This window comes from Caretta caretta, chromosome 3 (assembly GCF_965140235.1).
Source record: "Caretta caretta isolate rCarCar2 chromosome 3, rCarCar1.hap1, whole genome shotgun sequence".
In the NCBI taxonomy this organism is placed as follows: Eukaryota; Metazoa; Chordata; order Testudines; family Cheloniidae; genus Caretta; species Caretta caretta.
In genome coordinates this window covers 174,120,101-174,138,722 of record NC_134208.1, presented here as the reverse complement: position 1 = coordinate 174,138,722, position 18,622 = coordinate 174,120,101, and the positions used below count along the sequence as shown (strand labels likewise).

General features: G+C 41.1%; 1 protein-coding gene across 2 annotated transcripts in view; it reads right to left on the bottom strand.

Moving 5' to 3' along the window:
- The window catches only part of PLEKHH2 (pleckstrin homology, MyTH4 and FERM domain containing H2), a 118,676-nt gene that overhangs the window by 19,263 nt on the left and 80,791 nt on the right, over positions 1-18,622 (bottom strand). For both annotated transcript variants that reach the window (XM_075127137.1, XM_048843009.2), the window contains exons 19-26: positions 18,509-18,621; positions 14,437-14,616; positions 11,321-11,418; positions 10,702-10,879; positions 6,992-7,147; positions 5,096-5,193; positions 3,022-3,163; positions 2,217-2,362 (exon numbers count right to left, since the gene is read on the bottom strand). In XM_075127137.1, coding sequence (XP_074983238.1) covers positions 2,217-2,362; positions 3,022-3,163; positions 5,096-5,193; positions 6,992-7,147; positions 10,702-10,879; positions 11,321-11,418; positions 14,437-14,616; positions 18,509-18,621 — 1,111 coding nt within the window. The remainder of the gene's footprint in view (positions 1-2,216; positions 2,363-3,021; positions 3,164-5,095; positions 5,194-6,991; positions 7,148-10,701; positions 10,880-11,320; positions 11,419-14,436; positions 14,617-18,508; position 18,622) is intronic.

Below are 18,622 nucleotides of genomic sequence, written 5' to 3'. Positions count from 1 at the left end.
TACTAGCAGCACAGAGTGAAAAAGTACAGCGCAGCTTGTGATATACATCTACAGGTATCCCTGTGTGACAGTAGAATTAAAAGGACATCTGTGAGAGGAGATGTATAAGCTCCACACTGGAGAGCCAAGGGTTAACAAGCAACTCTGGACCTGGAAGGCCCCACCCAGCTGCACTAGCTGGGCATGCTCAAAATGGAGCAGTCCTGGTCATCAGGGTGACAGAGGAAGGGAGCAGTTATCTGCTGTTAGCTTCTGCAGAGAGGCCACAAGAGCACCACACTGCCTGAACCAGACCCCACTGCTGAACTGCCAAATGCCCCCTGGAGACTCAGGATCATGGGCTGACAAACTGGAGAAAAACAGCCTCTGGATCACAGGCAGGGAGAACCCTGCTCCTTTGTGAGTGAATAAGTAGACCCTGCGGTGACTTTGGAAGAGTAGGAAGTAACCCAGGGAGCAGGCTTGGGTGGTGTCCACCTCCAGGCTGCATACCCAGTCTGCCAGTCACAGAGCCCTGGATTGGAACCCGATGTAGCAGGGAGGGCCTGGGTTCCCCTGCGGCTGGCCCTGCAGACTCTTGCTGCTGGATGACACAGCTCCAGACTCTTGCCACTGGGCTATACTACCGAACCCCCTGACAATCCGCAACATGAAATATAGACACTTTTTACCAAAAAATTAAAGTATTTTCAGGTACTATATCCTGCTCTTGACTAACTGTAGGGAGCCAGGGTGGCTCCCCTCGGAGCCAGAGGGTAAAGAGCCACCCTTTCAGCCTGAGTGGGCAGGGCCAGGCCAAGCTTCCACCAATCCCTGCGAGGGGAAGGGTGGGACAGGAAGTACAAAGGGCGGGGCCCTCTGCCCAGTGAAGAGAGCACCAGCTCCCTCATGAGCCTGCTGCTTACCCAGGCGAAGCCCTGGGCAAGGAGGAGCCTGACCGGGAGGAAGGCCTGTGGCAACCAGGGCTGCCAGCTGCTGAATACCCAGAGGACCTGGAGGGGCCTGACTGCAGCCCGGGCCAGCGTGAGTCCGACACCGAGGGGGAGCGACCCGCGGCGGAATACCCAGATGAGATGGAGGGACCAGAGCTGCCCGCAGCGGAATACCCGGACGAGATGGAGGGACCAGAGCGACCCACCTGAGAGACTGGGTAGGAAGTAGCCCAGGGGCCGAATTACACCGTGGGGTGGGTGTGTTTGGTAAGCGGGTGCAGACAGCCCCGCTGACCCAGCGGCGGGACTTTTGCCTCCTGCCACTGTCAGGGCCCTGGGCTGGAACACAGTGGAGTTGGGTGGGCCTGCGTTCCCCTACCCTGGCGCTCCCTGGCCTGGGGGGCGCGCGACTGACTCTTGCCGGCGCTCCCCGGACTGGGGGGCGCGCGACTGACTCTTGCCGGCGCACCTTCCCCGCTAATTCCCCAACGCCCGGAAGGTGTGGCTGAGGCCTGCCACTGAGACCATAGCTCTCCATCGCCCCTAGGGGCTCGGAGGACCGACCCCTGTCACACTAACCTAGCTATGCTTTGGTTTTACAATAACATTTTCCTGTTTTTCAAATTTTTTTCTTTTCCTGTAGCTCTGTTTGCCAGGAGCCACAGGAAAACAGTTGCTATAACGTTAGAAGAAATTAGAAGAATACATTATTTTTGTCCAAAATATCTTAAATTATGAAATACCCAATGTTTGACTAAAACAGATACAAATCCTGCAACGTTTACTTATATAAGTAGTTCTTACTCATTCAAACAGTTTGGTTGAGTTCAATGAGTCTGCCTGCTTGAGTAAGGACTACTCTTGGACCAGACTGTGGCACCCTTACTCAACTTTAGTAATACCTTAATCGTCTTGTTCATTTCAATGGGATTATTTTCTGAGTAAAATAATATTCCAGGTGAGTAAGAGTGTCAGAATCTGGTCCAATGTGAGTAAAGGTTATAAGATCCTAATTTGTGTATTCTGAGAGCATTTTGCTAAAATACATGATTAATAATCCTATTGTATATTTGGGTAACAAAGATTCAGAGGAAAGGGGTTCTCCCTAAGCCATTCGGTAAAAAGAATTTCAGTTTCATATATAGCTCTAGACAAAAATTTCTCATAATTGTATATCTAAATCTTCCAATATAACTGAAAGCCTGCCTTCGTCCCTAAACATAACAGAACACTAAAAGTAAAAACATTCACATCTTGTCTATCATAATACTTTCCCCCTCTCACCTTAACTGTTCTTCTGAACAGCCATGCCTATACCTCTTTGGGTAAAATTTTTCCACAACTTGTTTCAATGTCTGATTGGACTTGGAGGGAGAAGTAACTTGCCCTGCTGGAGTTGAGAAAGGTCTTTCGAAGTCCCCAATCTCTACCTAGTGGGAAGGCCAGGAAAGAGAAGATCTTTGTTTGTACAGAGTCATTTTAGAAATTTAAATACCTTTTATGCATTGTCTTGTTGATTAGCATACTGTGAAACTTAAAATGTTTTGTCCATTGAATTTTATTTTCACTGATGTAAAAATAGTGTAAGTTATATTTCACTTCTAATTACATTAAATTCGCCAAGCAAAAATTAGTTAGCACAAATCAAGTTTAAAGTACAAAACCTATTGTATAGCATTTTCTTGCATTTCACAGTATTTCATATAGAGGGACAAATCTTCAGCTGGTGTAAATTGACAAGATCTAATTAAGCCAATCCATAAAGTAACTCTCAAACTTTGTGACTATCTGAGTTTTTCTTCTTTATGAAAATAAATCTAATTCATAGGTATATCTACTGAAACATCTCAAAGCTGTATTATGGTATATATAATTTTCAGAAGTTATTCATGGCACGGTGAATGGGGAGACCTGTTCAAGGATCCCTGTAACAAAAGCAAATGGCTATGCTATGTTTAATTAACTAGGACCTGATCGTGCAAGGTGCTGAGAACCTCCCTCCTTAACACTGATGTCAATAGGAGTAGAAAGTGGTCAGCACTGGCCCCTTAATGTATAAGCTGACTGTTACCATAAACTCATAGATTACCTGAGCTAAAAGAGCCGCCATTTCCAGTGCCAGTTCTTTGTTGACAGGAAAAAGTCCATTTACTATCTGATCATTTGTTTGATACATTAACAGCAGCTTTTCCCGGTCTGTTTCCCCACGGACTTGAGCTGAGAAATAAAGCCTACAAAAGAAGAAAGAAAAGTTCTTTAAAAATGAAAATAGGGGTATTAAATGGACCCTGGGGATTAGTAATGAGACCTATGACCTTGCACCTCTGGGTCACTAGTTTGAAGTCAGCTCTGACCAAAAATTGTTACCATCTGATGGCTTACATTGAATCATGTGAAATGAGTTGGTGATATCAATCCAGTTCCTAATGGATAAGTGTTTCTATCACAAATGGTAGCCTCAGCAGCTAGGACAAAGAATGAATGTGCACAGAGACTTATTAACACTTCAGCTCTGAAGGTAACCTGTCCAGAGCAGAGTTGAGGCACAGAGGAAGGGTAGCACTTAAAAGCTTTTACTGCCACTGTACTAAATCTGTGGACAAATGGAGAAAATCAACCTTCAGAATTGTCACTCTAAACCATTTTACTAGCTATACATTCACTACTTCTAAAAGGTAGGAAAAAGTGACCCTCTAGTATCTTGTCATTTTAAATTTTTTTGCTCCAGTTAAGCCCATTGCTCATTTCCATAGAACAGGGACAGCACAGGAGTAAAATCCTGGAAATCTATAATGAAATTTGAAGGCTAGCTACTCTGCTGTTTAAACTGATTACTTAATACATGCCCTTAGTTTTAAAATTTTAAAAAAAGTATCATTGCACACATACCGGTATCTTATTTAAGTGAATGATAAGAAATCAGACTAAAGTTTAAACATGAATAGAATTTAAATGCCAGTTTGAAAGTAATTAAAGATATAAATACCCACCAAAAGATCTGTAGCTTGTTGAGTCTAAATGAATAAAGTTTAATGATTTCACAATTAAGCATTGATTTGTATTTTGCTTTCATGAAATTCAACACCACTTGACAACTGAGGAATCACAGACCTTCCAAGTACATAATACTGCAAATTAGTACAGTGGTTTTTCACCTCTGTAGAACTAGGGTCTTTAATTTGGTAGTGTCAGCCTAGTCCCCCTGTATCCAAAACTCAAGTTCCAGCAAAGTTTGGCACAATTAGCAACTAATGCTCAGGAGAGACCAAGGACTGAGCAAAAGGGATGATGTAGGTCAAGACAAGTGCTCCTCAATCTCATAAGCTTCACCTACAAATTAAAAAATGAAATACTGGTACACAACATAATCCATTCCATTTTACTGAATATAGACTGTAGACAAAATTGGACATTAGTTTTCCAAGCTAAACAGAGTAAGAGAGAACAACTTTTGACAGAAACTACTATGTGTTGTCCTTTTTACTACTAAATTATGAAATGTCAACCTGTGGCTGTTGCTTATTATGCACATAATGTTAAACTCACTATTATCTCATCCTTCTCCTACAGATGTACCCCTAAGACTTCTACTTTTAGAGATCCCATTAATCAAAACAGCCTGCTCTTGCTCTCTTCTTGTTCATGCTATATGTTTAAAATTCCATGCACATCGGATCTGCATGCTCCTTATTTTATATTTGCGCAGGTGGAACCCACATAAAAGACAAGCACAGCATCTAAACCTCAACAAATGAGATCTTGCCAGGTGCAAGATGCTTGGAAGGTGGGTTCATCAAGGGAAAGATGGCCTGGTGGAGAATGTGGGAAGGAGCCACAGCCTTAAGCAGGGTCATGGGAAGGGGTGTCCAATACGCCAGCAGATTGACTAAGGAAAACAAACCAGGATTTGCCTGCCTAGCTTACTCCGTACTTCCCAATCTGCTAAATTTAAGAAAAATAAAAATCTAAGGTTTATATGAAGGTTTCCAAAATATTGATAGTAGTGGAGCTAATTTATTTAACAAAGGTTGCAGTCTCTTTCTCTATTTTAACATTTTGGAGTAAGCTTTGATTCAGCTAATACCTTTCTAGATAATAAACACCATACAAATTAAAGAAAATCCCTAGGACACAATAGTGGAATTATATTCAGTATTATATACCTGTTTTTATACGTAAGGCGCACAGTTCTTGTGCCTTCACATTTCCCAGGATGCTGTTCTTTGGAGGCCTGCTCCCATTTAGAAATAATGTCACAGATCTAAAAGGAAAATGAATGTGTGGAACTGTCAGTTCTGTAGTTTCTTGCCAAAACAGCATTTTGAAGGAAACCATCTGTTTATTATGAAAGAATTTCAATTACTGTAACTCAGAAAAATCATGTAGCTTTAATTTTTAAACTTGCAAAAAGTACCTGTACAGGCACTTTTTAGTTGAGGATTTAGTAGTCAGATTTTGTTGTTGTTGTTCGCTTATCCTACCAGACAGACCTTGGTTTTGGAATCCGGCCATAAAATGTTTATACAGAAAGGACAGGTATATAATTTAGCAGGAGCCAACACATATGTAATTATCCAAAACTAGTTGTTTTATAATTAATCAAACTAATGACTTTTATAAAGAGGATAATTAAACAACTATACTGCATGCTGTGGATGATTCTCTTTCTAACCAGTGTTTTGTGCAAGTTGGAGGCTCACTTGGTCCCTTCTTCCCAGACCAAAGGAAGAGAGTGTTGCAATGGCAGCACCCTAATCCATTCAGACTAGATGGGAAGAAACTATTTAGTGACCCCCTTGGAAAGACTCAGCAGAAATGTTAACAGAATCCAAAGGGCGTCAAAATCTCATGTTAATAGAAAACAGAATATGAGGATAAGTAAACCGTGTCTAATAGATTTTTTTTGCCTTCCATGTTATGGGTTTTTGGTTTTGTTTTGTTTTGTTTCTTTCGGAAAGAGAAATCCTCCATGGCCCTATTTACCTCCGGTTGCATCATGACCCTTCTTCCAGCCATAGAGGGCTCGATGCAGAGCCCCCTGAAGCCAGTTAATACTTTGAACAGGGCAGAAGGGTGTAATAGGGCTGCCTGATGGTATTACCCAGCATTCCTTACGCCCCAGGGCTGAGGGAGCAGCTTTAATAGTAGTCCCAGTCCCTACTGGCCTTGCGAGGACAATGACGTAACATTATAGTAAACGGTTGATTATGCTGTGTCTTCCCAACCCTGCTGTAAATACCTTAATCCTGAGTTGTAGGGATAACTACATCCCTTCAGAATCCATATAAATAACATTACATTGAGCACTGCAACCTACTGAACTAACCTAAACCTTTTCCTCCTCCTATTGGATAGGAAACCCTCTGACATTCTTTCCAGATCTGTCAGCCCCTTTCTTTGATTCTCAAATACATCCCTCACTTGAGCAACAAATTAGAAGAGATGTTTGTATTTTGGTATTTTAGGAGATGGATTTATATTTCTAAATTTATAGTAAATCTAATGTTATGACAGGTACCAGGTTACCAGCACTGGACGCTGAAGTCTTGTAACCACAGGACTTGCAGAGCACAAGATACGGTAGTTCAATCTTCATGTCACAGCCCGCATCTGGAGACTTCTACTCCAGTATACTTCACCTCTCCAGCTCTGAGAGCTCTCCAGGACTTCTGAGTATTCAGACCTTTGTTGTCCACAGGAGTTGGACTGAGAATACCAACTAAAGCCACTGAATGAGCATTAGACTAATCACTTTTAGTCACTAATAACAGTCCTCATGTAAATTGGTGTCCTAGAGGTGAAAAGTTCCTTATCCCATCATCAATTCCCTGAGCCATTCTGCCCGGCAATGCTTTTAAATGTATTCCACTGAATGAATTTCAGAGTGAAAAATTAGAGTTTGTTTTCATCTTTCCTTTGATGTATGTCAAATGAGGAAAAGCAAAAAGCATTTAATGAGGAAATAATTTTCCCTTAAATTGTTTGTTTGAAAAGGCCTCTGTAAAATTAAGATATTTTTGTTGTTTAATATGTGCAGCTCATTAAAGAGTTTTGTTTACCTTGATGTTTCCTTGAAGACAGTGCTCTATATCCTTGCCAGAAGGATCATCAGTAAATAATGCAAATCCTGACTGGACTGGTTTTCTCATTCCTGTGTCCTGGTTAAGGGTGTTCAGAAATTCTTCCACCGTGGTGGACGCATCAAACCCAACAACCTGAACAGAGGAAAACAAAACACTTTAGTTACAAACTCTCAAATATTAAATGTAAGATTTTGAAGAAGGACAAGACACTTTCTAGAACATACATGGAAAGAGAGTGCCCTGTTCCATCCTCCTTGGATAGCTTATTGTCATTACAGCTTGATAAATTCCACTATGGATTAGACAAAAATTTAGTCAGGATTTAAATTTGTAAATTCTGGGAAAAAATAAGACAGTTTGGTGGTCTTTATTCTGCCCTATTGAGCAAATGTTATGTCAAAAACTTTGCTTACCTGTTACAAGTCATTGCATTTTGTTTACCAAATCAAAGACTATTATACATAGCATCTCAGACTGTTATTAAACTAATGTTATTTTCCTTTTTTTGTTTTCCAGCCCAAACTTAATCTCTAGATAAATGCTTTTATAGGCTTTTTTCATTTACTAAACTATAGATTTGAATTAATCTAAACGTTTGATTTAAAAAGGCAACTTGATATGTTCCTCTGTGAGGAAAAATATTATTAGAAATACTGTAACAAAAAATTATGACAGGGTGACTCAGCAGGTAAGATTATAGATAACAACCTTGCATGACATACAATTTAACAGGAGGCTTGATTAGATTAAAACTATATGTCTGAAATACAATATAAAATGTATTTCAGGAGCAGTAATATAGTGGAAAATTGTCCAAAGATGTATCTTTTACCTCCCACGTCTACTGGTGTAAATATTTATCAAGTTTCCTGTTCTGTCTTTGGTACTAAAGAATTTTAGTAACAGGTGGCTAATTGTCTCTACTCAGATACTTGTCTCTGGCACTTCTCTGAACTTCATGTTTGTGCTTAAGGACAGAGGTATCTACCAGGCTCTGCACACAAAAGAAACCACACCGCTTTTATTAGTAACAAAATGTCTTAGAAAAACTGGCTCATGGAGTCCCACTGATTACAATGGAAGCTAGGAGCCTAAATACCTATGAGGATCTGGGCCCAACTAACTAACCAATTATAGTGACATTTAAGACTTTATTGGTTTTATTTCATATCTCTTGGGAGCATGTCTCTTCAAACCAATATATAAGCATCATGGATGGTTAAATTCTTTTTGATCTCAAGCATTTATCTTTGAAACTTTAAGGTGATGACTTAATGGAGATCCAAGTATATGTGTGTATATATATATAATTTGTTTGTTGGATATATATTGAATACTTTTTTAGTTTTATAAAAAAGTTTTGAAAGCAGAGTTTTTCTTTATACCAGGAAATAAAAATGATATTCAGTGCACAACTACATTCCGTAATTCACAGAAGGGATACTAGATCAAATACTGATCCTATACTGAAGTTAAGGGGAGTTCTACTATGTCACAGGGTGACATGGCCCCTGTAAAGGGCCTCATCTGTCTTTCAGAGATGGGAAGGCGTTAGCCTGGGCTGTGGCTAATAAGGGATTGATGATAACTGAGACATGAGGATCAGCTGAAAGGGTTAAAGAAATTGATGACTGTCACCTACGGAGGGTGTGGTTCAGGAAGAGAGAGCTCATAGGAATAGGAAATACTGCAGTTTAAAAGAGGGGAGGAGGCTAGGCAAATGGTAATCTGTGGTGGTGGTGGGAGTTTAGAAGAGAAAGATGTGCTATAGGAGAAGGAAACAGTCAGGGCTTTAGGTCCTGAAAGAAGGGTAGGATGAAAGGAAAGCTGGGCCTTGGAAGAAGGGGCAGGACTAAGAGAAAACTCAAAGATGCCAGATATCTGGTGACTGAAGGAATGTCCCATGCGTTGCTGGTATTTTGAAAGCCTTTAAAGACACTTGTGGCACCTTAGAGACTAACCAATTTATTTGAGCATAAGCTTTCGTGAGCTACAGCTCACTTCATCGGATGCTGTAGCTCATGAAAGCTTATGCTCAAATAAATTGGTTAGTCTGTATTCGCAAAAAGAAAAGGAGTACTTGTGGCACCTTAGAGACTAACACGGCTGTTACTCTGAAATCTTTAAAGACACTATATCCCTAAAAGAGTCTTGACCAGGAGTGGGCAAACTTTTTGGCCTGAGGGCCACATCTGGATGGGGAACTTGCATGCAGAGCCATGAATGTAGGGCCTGGGGCAGGGGGTTGGGGTGTAGGGGGGGTGCGGTGTGTAGGAAGGGGCTTGGGGCAGGGGGTTGGGGTGAAGGTGGGGTGTATGAGGGGGCTCAAAGCAGGGGGTTGGGGCAGAGGAGGGGTGTGGGATGTACAAGGGCACTCATGGCAGGGGTGCAGAGTGTGGGAGGGGGCTCAGGGCAGGAGTTGGGGTGCAGGAGGGATGTGGGGTGTGGCAGGGGGCTAGGGTGCAGGAGGGGTGTGGGCTCTGGCCCGGTGCCACTTACCTTGAGTGGCTCCGGGGTGGTAGCAGCGCACAGCGGGGCTAAGGCAGGCTCCCTGCCTGTCCTGGCCCCATGCCGTTCCCGGAAGTGGCCGGCACCAAGTCCATGCAGCCCTGGGGGAGGAGAGGGATGAGGGTTCTGCATGTTGCCCTCGCTTGTGGGAACCTCCCCCGAAGCTCCCATTGGCCACGGTTCCCAGTTCCTGGCCACTGGGAGCTACGAAGGGCAGTGCCTGCAGGTGAGAGCAGCACACGGAACCCTCTGTCTCCCCTCGCCCAGGGGCTGCAGGGACATTGTGCCAGCCGCTTCTGGGAGTGGCACGGGTGCCCGCAGCGCCACTGGGGTGGCAATCCTGCAGGATCGATCCAAAGTCCTGACAGGCCGGATCCAGCCTGCAGGCTGTAATTTGCCCATCCCTGGTCTAGACACTGGAGGGAGCCTGGCTGGAGGGTCAGAGGACTCTGTTGCATGTGTTATGCCTGGACAGCATGAAAGGCCACTGGGGAACAAGCGTTATTCATGACATGATGTTTTTCAGTTGCCAAAACTAGAAATTTTTTTAAAGAAAATTGATCTTTATTTATTTGATTTAATTGAAAAGCTATTTTCTGTGAAAAGATATATTGACAGAAAATTCTGACCAGCTCTAATCATTAGGAACATATTTAGGCACAAAGGGCTGATGCAGTTCCGAATGAAGTCAATAGAAAGGTCCCCTCAGACTTCAATGGGATCTTGATTGGCCCCAAGAGACTATGGAGCATATTCTGCCTGTAATGATCAGAGTTACACATGTGCCTCCATGACCTTCCACGAGCTACCCAGCTTCCAAGGTGCTCAGTTGGAGGGAATACCTCTAACACTCTGCTCTCTTCTCCAGACTGCTCCATTCATGTGGTTGATTGGTTAAACAAGAAAAATCAAGTGGATACTACTTCGGCAATAATGGGTTTTTAATTTTTTTTTTAAAGATGTTTTGCTCAAAACTTTTTCTTTTCCTGAAACACTGATCAAATCTGATCAAATTTGCCTAGTCCCTTGCCAACTACCAGCAAGGAGAAATTCAAGCTGTATTTACTTTAATGCTCATAGTTCTCCCTCCTTCATCTTGGCTATCATACACAACCACTTTACGACGGTGCAAATAAAATCAGATTGGGCAAGTTAAATATCATGCTTATGAACCGTACCTGGTATATACCATTCATGAAATGCACTGGAATACTGAAGGGCAGCGAGTGGTGGTAGGGATTTCTTAGAAGGGTTGAAAGGATTTCCATCCTTGATGGCCTTGCTTCTCGGTCCCCATTCTGCTGGGTTCTCTCAACACATCGCTGACAGTAAATTGCATATTTCCCAAATTCAGTTCTGTGACAAAAAGAGAAACATGGCATGGCTCGTGAACTGATCCACTATGTGCTAAGATGTGAGTAAACCCTCTGAAACATCCAAACGGAAGGAGAACTCTGAGGTTTCCTTGCAATGTTTCCAACAGATTTTTCCATCAAAGGTGAGAATATAAAAGGTGTTAATCCACTGAAACTAACAGTTTTGTCAGAAATGAATTTGCCTCAGAATGTTTTGGGTAACAGCTATATTTTGCGCTTTTCATGCTTTTACATCATGTGTTTAGAATACTGTAGTGCAATTTTCAAAACAAATGATAAATTTTCCAAGTGATGCACACAAGTTATGTGTACAAATTATACTTTTGTAGCATTTGTCCACAAATATGTCAATGTTGATTTTAAAATGTATCCTAGAAGTTCCATGAGTAGGACTTGTACAGCTAGTAATACGTAGGCACACCTGGAATCGGCATTCTTCTTTAAGTGAACTTTGAGGAGCCAAAGGAATGGGTGCTGAGGAAGGAATAGTCCAACAGAGAGAGCTAACAGCTGCAAACCCTGGAAAAAAGAAAAAAACATTATTTTGGGCATCTTACAAAGTAGAATAACTTCCTGCTGTGGTGACTGATCAACAGTGCAGTTCATTGTGCAAAATGCCAGATAAAATGACAGACAATTTTATATTGGAAGGAAAAGCTCAAAACTACAGGTAAAAAACTTAAATGAATTGGGATACCACCTCATTGGAAGCCCAAGATGTCTTTATCTCTATTTCCATGTCTCCCCCTCCCTGCAACTTTTTTTGGTTCAGTTTATATAAAATTCCATGCAAAAAACTGCATTAAAAGAAAACTAAGTTGCAAAGTCAATCACTAAAATGTTGGGAAATACCTGAATCAAGGTTGCCTGTGCCACCTTAATTTGGCTCCCCTGTGAGTATGCATTATACATAGTCTTTAATTACATAATTACATCCCTTTTCCCCCCCACAGGACCCCTGCCTCATTCAGTGCACAGGATGAACAATGCTCACTGAATGAGCAGCTATTTGACTTTTTTTTTATCATTGTTCAATGTGTAGACCCAAGACTTATTTATTGCATACTATTCAAACCTACTCTGAATACAGAATTATTAATTTCCTCATGGGCTTTTTTAAGGGGCTCACCACTGATTTACAAATATTAATGAATTTATTTTCACAACACCCTTGTGAGGTAAGTGATATTATTATCCCTATTTTACATATGGGGAACTAATGCACAGAGACATTAATGTCAATGAAGTGTAAAATAATTTTGGTGCCCACTTTGAAATGTCTATAACCTGACTTTTTTTTTTCCAGAGAATGTAGCATTTTATTTGTTCAGCTTTCATGGATTCCAGGGGCAGTTATGAGTGCCTTCACTTCTGCAGCCCAGAGGTGTCTCAAGTGGGGCACCCAGAAATGAAGAACTACATAGTTAATGAAAAAATTGGTTTAAATAACTTGTCCTGCATCAAATAGGAATTAAATCCATTTAAGGTGGCATTCAATTCCCTAAACCACAAACCCATTCCATCTCTTGCTGCAGTCCCCTCCCTCCCTCCCTACGCAACCTCCAACATCTGCAACAAATAAAGCAGGGATCCTACAGACCACAGTCTCATTCATGACACATCCTGATCCATTCCCAGATCACTAGTCATACTGTGCACTGAATAAGGCATGAGTACTGTGGAAAAAATAGTTTGTGACCATGTAATTAAAGACTATATATATGCATACACTCAAGGGGGCCAAATTACAATTGCACTGAGAGTGAAAGGAAGATGGCCTCCCTGCTCTCAGGTCCTGTGCATGGCAACACAGCTACCCATGGGTGGTGGAAGGAGCAAATGCAAGTGATGTTCAGCTCCTGCATGCCCACATGCATGGAATATTCAGAGAATTTAGCTGCCAAACTCTAATAAGTCTCTACTGAGCGTGTGCAAACAAAATTTTAGAGTCTTGTAATTTAACCAGATTTGGGGGAAAAGGCACAGCCCCAACACCAAGGCAACCAAATAAATTTCAAGTCCCTGCTCCAAAGCGTGCAGGCATTAGAGCATCTCAACAAAGCATTGCAAGAATTTTTTAACTTGGGTAAAACAACATATTTTTCCTTGGCCTCATTCTGAGAAACTGCTGAACATTTTTACTGAATATTTCCCACAATAAATCAGCCTGAGGCAAAAACCCTCATGTGGAAAATTTCAGCCCAAGTGGTTAAAGATGGCCAAGTTATAAGCAACTGAAAACAGGGACTTATAATGGAAAATATCAGGAAACCTCAACTATAGATCTACCTATAATACATTTTTCCCCCAGATTTCATTTGTTGATGCTATCCTCCTATCCACACTCCTCTGGCCCAGGACAGATGCTGAGGATGACCTATGTGGCAGCTTCACACCTTGCCTGCAGGTTAGGTGGGAATGTTATTATTTTATCCCTCTAAGCATTTGCAGAGTTTCTTTCTCAAAGCCCATTTAGGGCATTAAGTTAATGGAAAAATTAATGGACTTCAATGGGAGATGGATCAAACTTTTATTTGGGACGGATAGTGACATGAAAGTGTTTGAGAGAAAAAAACATACGTTCCCGTAATGATCTGGGACCTCAAAACATTCTCTCATCCCATTATTTTTATTTTATTAAAGCACTTTAATGTACTTTTAAAACCATTATGGAAGATTATAACAACACTTTTTTCATCCATAAAGAAAGGCCCTATCAATGAATGGTACAAGAGTGTCAAAAAAGAAAAAGGTTAAATTAAAACCATCAACTGCAGTATGTGTCAACTTAACAATTTTCCAAATATAAACTCAGGGTAATGAATAAAAACACATGAAGTCAATGTATTAATGAACTTTTTCCTCATTAAATTCTCCTGTTTCTTTCCTAGCTCTCTGTGTACTGCTACTCACATGTACTACTAATCCATATCTGTACATACCACTTAGACTATAATCCCTTTTCCCCCCTCAGTTTAATTTTTTTCCTACTTACTAATTTGAAGAACAATGAAGTTCTCCTAATAAAGCAGAGTGAAGAACCACAATTAGGTTCTACATATACATTATTTGTACAAGATCGTGTGGGAGGTTGTAAGGTCAGGCAGTGGAAAGAGGATACTTGTCTTGAAAACAGGCATATTGAAGTGCATGGCCAAATGTAGGGAATTAATTGCCCCTCCTCAAGCACATTCTAAAGACAAATGTGCTGTGTGAGTTAGGGGCTGAATCCAGAATTAACTCAGGAAGAAAGACAGGCTCTCAAGGAAGCATGCAGCAGCTGATAGGAGAACCATAGGGGTCTCTGTGTTACACCTTACTTTAGACTTTAGCTCAAGTAAACCCACTTGTATTTGTGTTCAGCCCTTAAAAGAGATGGGGATGTTCTTTACCCTTATTCTTCTGATTTACAATAAAGCATAGCACAAAGATGTAAATTTTACTTAAGCATGCAGAGTTCTTTCCTGTACTCAATGGTCTGTCAAAGCTCTTCATTGCTCATGTGAAGGACATTCCATTAACAGAAGTTATTCATACCTGTATTGGTCCTGCCTGGTTCTGTGGATGTCGTCGTCTTGTCTGCTTAATGAGCTGGCAGCAGATCTCATTTTGAAGCTCGGGATGTGTGAGGCAGATCTGCAAAGCACTCTGTGCCAAAGATACATGGTAATCAATGGCAGGAGAGTCAACTGCAGCATTTATAAACAACTGGCAGGTCTGGATATAAAATAATAATATGTAAGTTTATATATCAACCTCCACCTAACCCCCTCACAGAGGTGCTTCATAACAAAAGTGCAATAATATTTAAAGCATCATGCATTAAATTAATTAAAATTTAAAAAACAAATAAGATGCTATCACTGGAAAAATATACGGAAAGAAGTGGGGTTCTCTACATGGCCAGATTTAAGATAAAAATACCTCTGAACAGTCTATTTTCAAATGCTTTTTTAAAATTGGGGAGGGATAAAATGAGGCAGATATCTGCAGGATGTGAATTCTACTCACTAGGAGCTATGACAGCAAAAACACCATCACCTACTGAGACACGATGAGGTGATGTCAGGCAAGTTTTCAGAAGGTTCTGAATACAGCCAGGACCTATGTACATTGTTCAGGACTTTGAAATGCAAAAGGGAAACCTCAGAATCAATCTTCTACTACTGTAAAGGCAGTCAGTATAAAAACAAAACATGGGCACAACACAATCATGGCTGGTTTCTTCCTGTGAGCAGTTGCGGCGTTGCATGCCATGGCAAGGCTGCTGAACCAAGAGCAACAAACTTTAAAGGCCTCATGCAACAAACTACTAATTGACCAGAACATGAGGATTTTTTGTTTCTTGAGTTGTATTATTTCTACATTGGGAAAGCTGTCAATGTGGGAAGGGGAGAGGAAATACAGAGGAGAGCTATTAGGTGGCACAATGGGTCAGTGCAATAGTTCTTTAGCTCAGGAGTCCTAAGTTAAAATCTGGGCTCAAGTCCCATGAGTTTGATGGTCTCATTCTGTCTCCACTTGTTCACATCACAAAAGAAGCATAATATTTTGTACTACTGGTAGTCTCTGCTCAAGCAAACTCCACTGCTGGAATAGCTAGGAGCTTCCATAAAGCAGTGGCAATGCTGTCCTAGAAAGTTTGCATAACACCTGCCCCAGAAAGGTGGGTTCCAGTTGGTCTACATAATTAGTCCCTTGGTTACATGATCACTAAATCCACTTACAAATTTTAAACATTAATCTTGAAGGAATTATTTTAATGACCAAGACAGAAGGGAAAAACTATCAACAGATTAGATTCCTTCTATCTAGAGATCCATAGATATATTTGACTAATTTTGATTAGCAGGAGAATAACTGAAAATGAACCCAAATGTCTTTCTTTTGATTGATACATTAGTTCTAAATCAAGTTGGGAATTAATTTAGAATCTCCAACACTAAGTTCTTTATAATGACAGCATCACATAAGTCATCCCTTTCTAGCAAAATAACTACTTCCTGTGATAGATGTTCAGATTTGCCAATTGTAATTCAGAATGTCATTTTTCAAATAAATGTGTTTATTTGTGCTGAGGAAAGTTCATTCCCTTTTAAACTTTTGTGCCGTTGGGATGAAAAAAATAAAATGGACATTTTTCTTTAAGATCCTCCTGACATTTCAAACAAACAAGCTGGATATGCCAGTGACAGGGACTGAACAGATGGAATGTATACAATTCCTTTCTACATCTAGCCAAAAACTACCCCATATGACTTCTCAAGACAGTTTTTACGGGAAGGAACTTGGTCTTGGCAGAATTTATAATGTTAGGATAAGGTCCATGGAGAAAGAGCATTTATCCATGGAACTTGCTTTCTAACTCTTAATATATCCCTCAGCGTGCAAAGAAATGGCAGAAAAGTACTTTTTCTCTGTAACAATCATTAGCATATAGTCTGTAGCAATCTTTAGCTGCGAAAAACACATTTTTACCTATCCAACTTGAGGAGTGAAATCCAGGGGAGTTTTGTCATTGACTTAAATGGGGCTGGGCTTTTACCCAAGGACTCTGTTCATCAATCACCTGTGCGCAACACCGGGGTCTACCTGCACATAACAGGATAAAGACCTATCCCTTGAATTCTCTTGTCAGAGCTGCATCTTTGCAGAAAGGCAGTTGCTGTGTACTCTCTGTACTATTCTTAATAATATGATATAATTTTTTTAGGTCTAAATATTTTGAAGAATCTTACTCTTAGTCTTCACATACATTTTATTTTATTATATATTATTATTAAAACACGTGTACTTTTCATTTGTTCACTAAACTCAAGAAGTGAAACACAGGTCCAGCTTAGATATGTATATGAAAGTCTTGATAATTTTTTTTTATTTTTAAAAGAAAAAGGACAATAGAAACTTTCCCTCCTAAATCAGCACTTTGAATTCAGCCAAGGTCCAAAATGAATGACAATTGTTACCATATGATTAGAGTTAGTTCAAAAATTAAAACAAAAATGTGCAAAAATGATGGTTTGGGGTTTATTTGTTTTTTTGCATTTTTTTCCCATCAGAATTTTGTAAAATGTCTTCCATCTCTAGAGCTGGTTGAAAAACATGAAAAAAGCCACAACAATTTAATTTACTTTTTGTGGTTGTTGTTTGCTTAAAATTTACTTGAAACACCAAATTTCAGAAAATTTCAACCAGCTCTCTATCTGATGGATGTTTTGTAGCCCACGAATTTGATTATCTTAGTCTCAGTCCAAAAATCCACTATCCTCCTGGGAGCTGGCAATTTTACTGATAATCTCAGCAGAAAGGCCATAAGTTAAACAGGGCTGGAGACTGAACTGCTCTCTCAACTCTAGAGATGATCTCTTCAGATTAGGGGGTGGGACAGTGTGGAGAGGCTTCAGCTAGCACTGTCCATGCCTTATCTGTTCTGAAGATAAAGACATACCTTTTCTTTCCAGGCTGTGATGGGTGTACCAACCTCACAGTGGGCCAGAAGGGGTTAATGAGAGTCTGTGGGCTCAATAAACTTCATCCTGCTACACCTGCAGTAGGTGTCAACCCTGGAGGGAAGAGTTAAAAGGGCTGAACCCAGCTCAGCTGGGGGCTGACCAAGAAGTAGAGCAGATTGTTGGCTATTACTCAGTGAGAGAAGCTTGGCTGGAGTGAGGCTGTTGAGTTGGACTGCTGGCAGACAGCGCCTCCCTGAAGGAAGGTAGGTAAGCCTGCATCAGGCAGCCCAAAGCAGTGGTGAGGGAAAGCTAGACAAGTAAGTCTATCCAGGATTCTCCATGCTGGTGAAAGAGCCTGTAGGGAGCAAGGGCTGTCTGCCAGAAGAGTAGAGAAAGCTCTTCTGCAGCAGAACCAGCTCGGTGGCAGAAAGTGCTAAGAAGCTCTGCCATAAGACTGTGGAAGAAGCTTAAAGAGAGAGCTGCTTATACACTGTGAGCCTGGGAAATGTCTGTGGGAAAGCCCCAAGAGGGCAAGGTAAGAACTAGTCCAGCGAGAGAGCAAGGGGACTGTGTAGGCAGGCCTTGACTGCTTATTAAAGGGTCCCGGGACTGGAACCCAGTGAAGTGGGAGGGCTTAGGTTCCCCTACTGGCCCAATGAGGAAGGTGGAGTAAAACCCCCCTGGCAAGGGGTAAGGACTGTTGAAACCCCCTGATACCTGAGATAAGGACTACTGATTCTGGAGTTGGACTGAATAAGAGGTCAATGGACTACTCTTTGTTGGATTCTTGGCTCACCCCAGAAGGGGTGGCTAGGGTTGCCAATTTTGGTTGGATGTATTTTTGGAAGTTTCATCACATGACATAATCTTTAATTAAAGATTAATCTCTAAAGTCTCCAGGAGACTCCAGAACAGTCCTGAAGAGTTTGCAACCGTAGAGGTGGCATTATTGTGACCCGGCTGGAGGGCCAAGTTTCAAGAATCTGAACATCACAGGTGTCAGTGGAGGAGAGCCTCCTACACCACACAGAGCCACAAGGGGATGTGCTAGCTAGTGAGTCACACTCATACACATGCCTGTTAACAGAACACCTTTAGTGAGCGAAAAAATATCACTCTCACACAGAAAAAAACACAAACATTTCCCAGGATTTTACCTTAAATAATTTAATTGCTTCAGTTTGTAGGGCCTCTGATGGCAGTGTTGTAAGAGGGGAAGCAATTCCTTCTTTGCTGTGACAAAGAGTAGGGTGTCTCCAAATTTGAGAGGC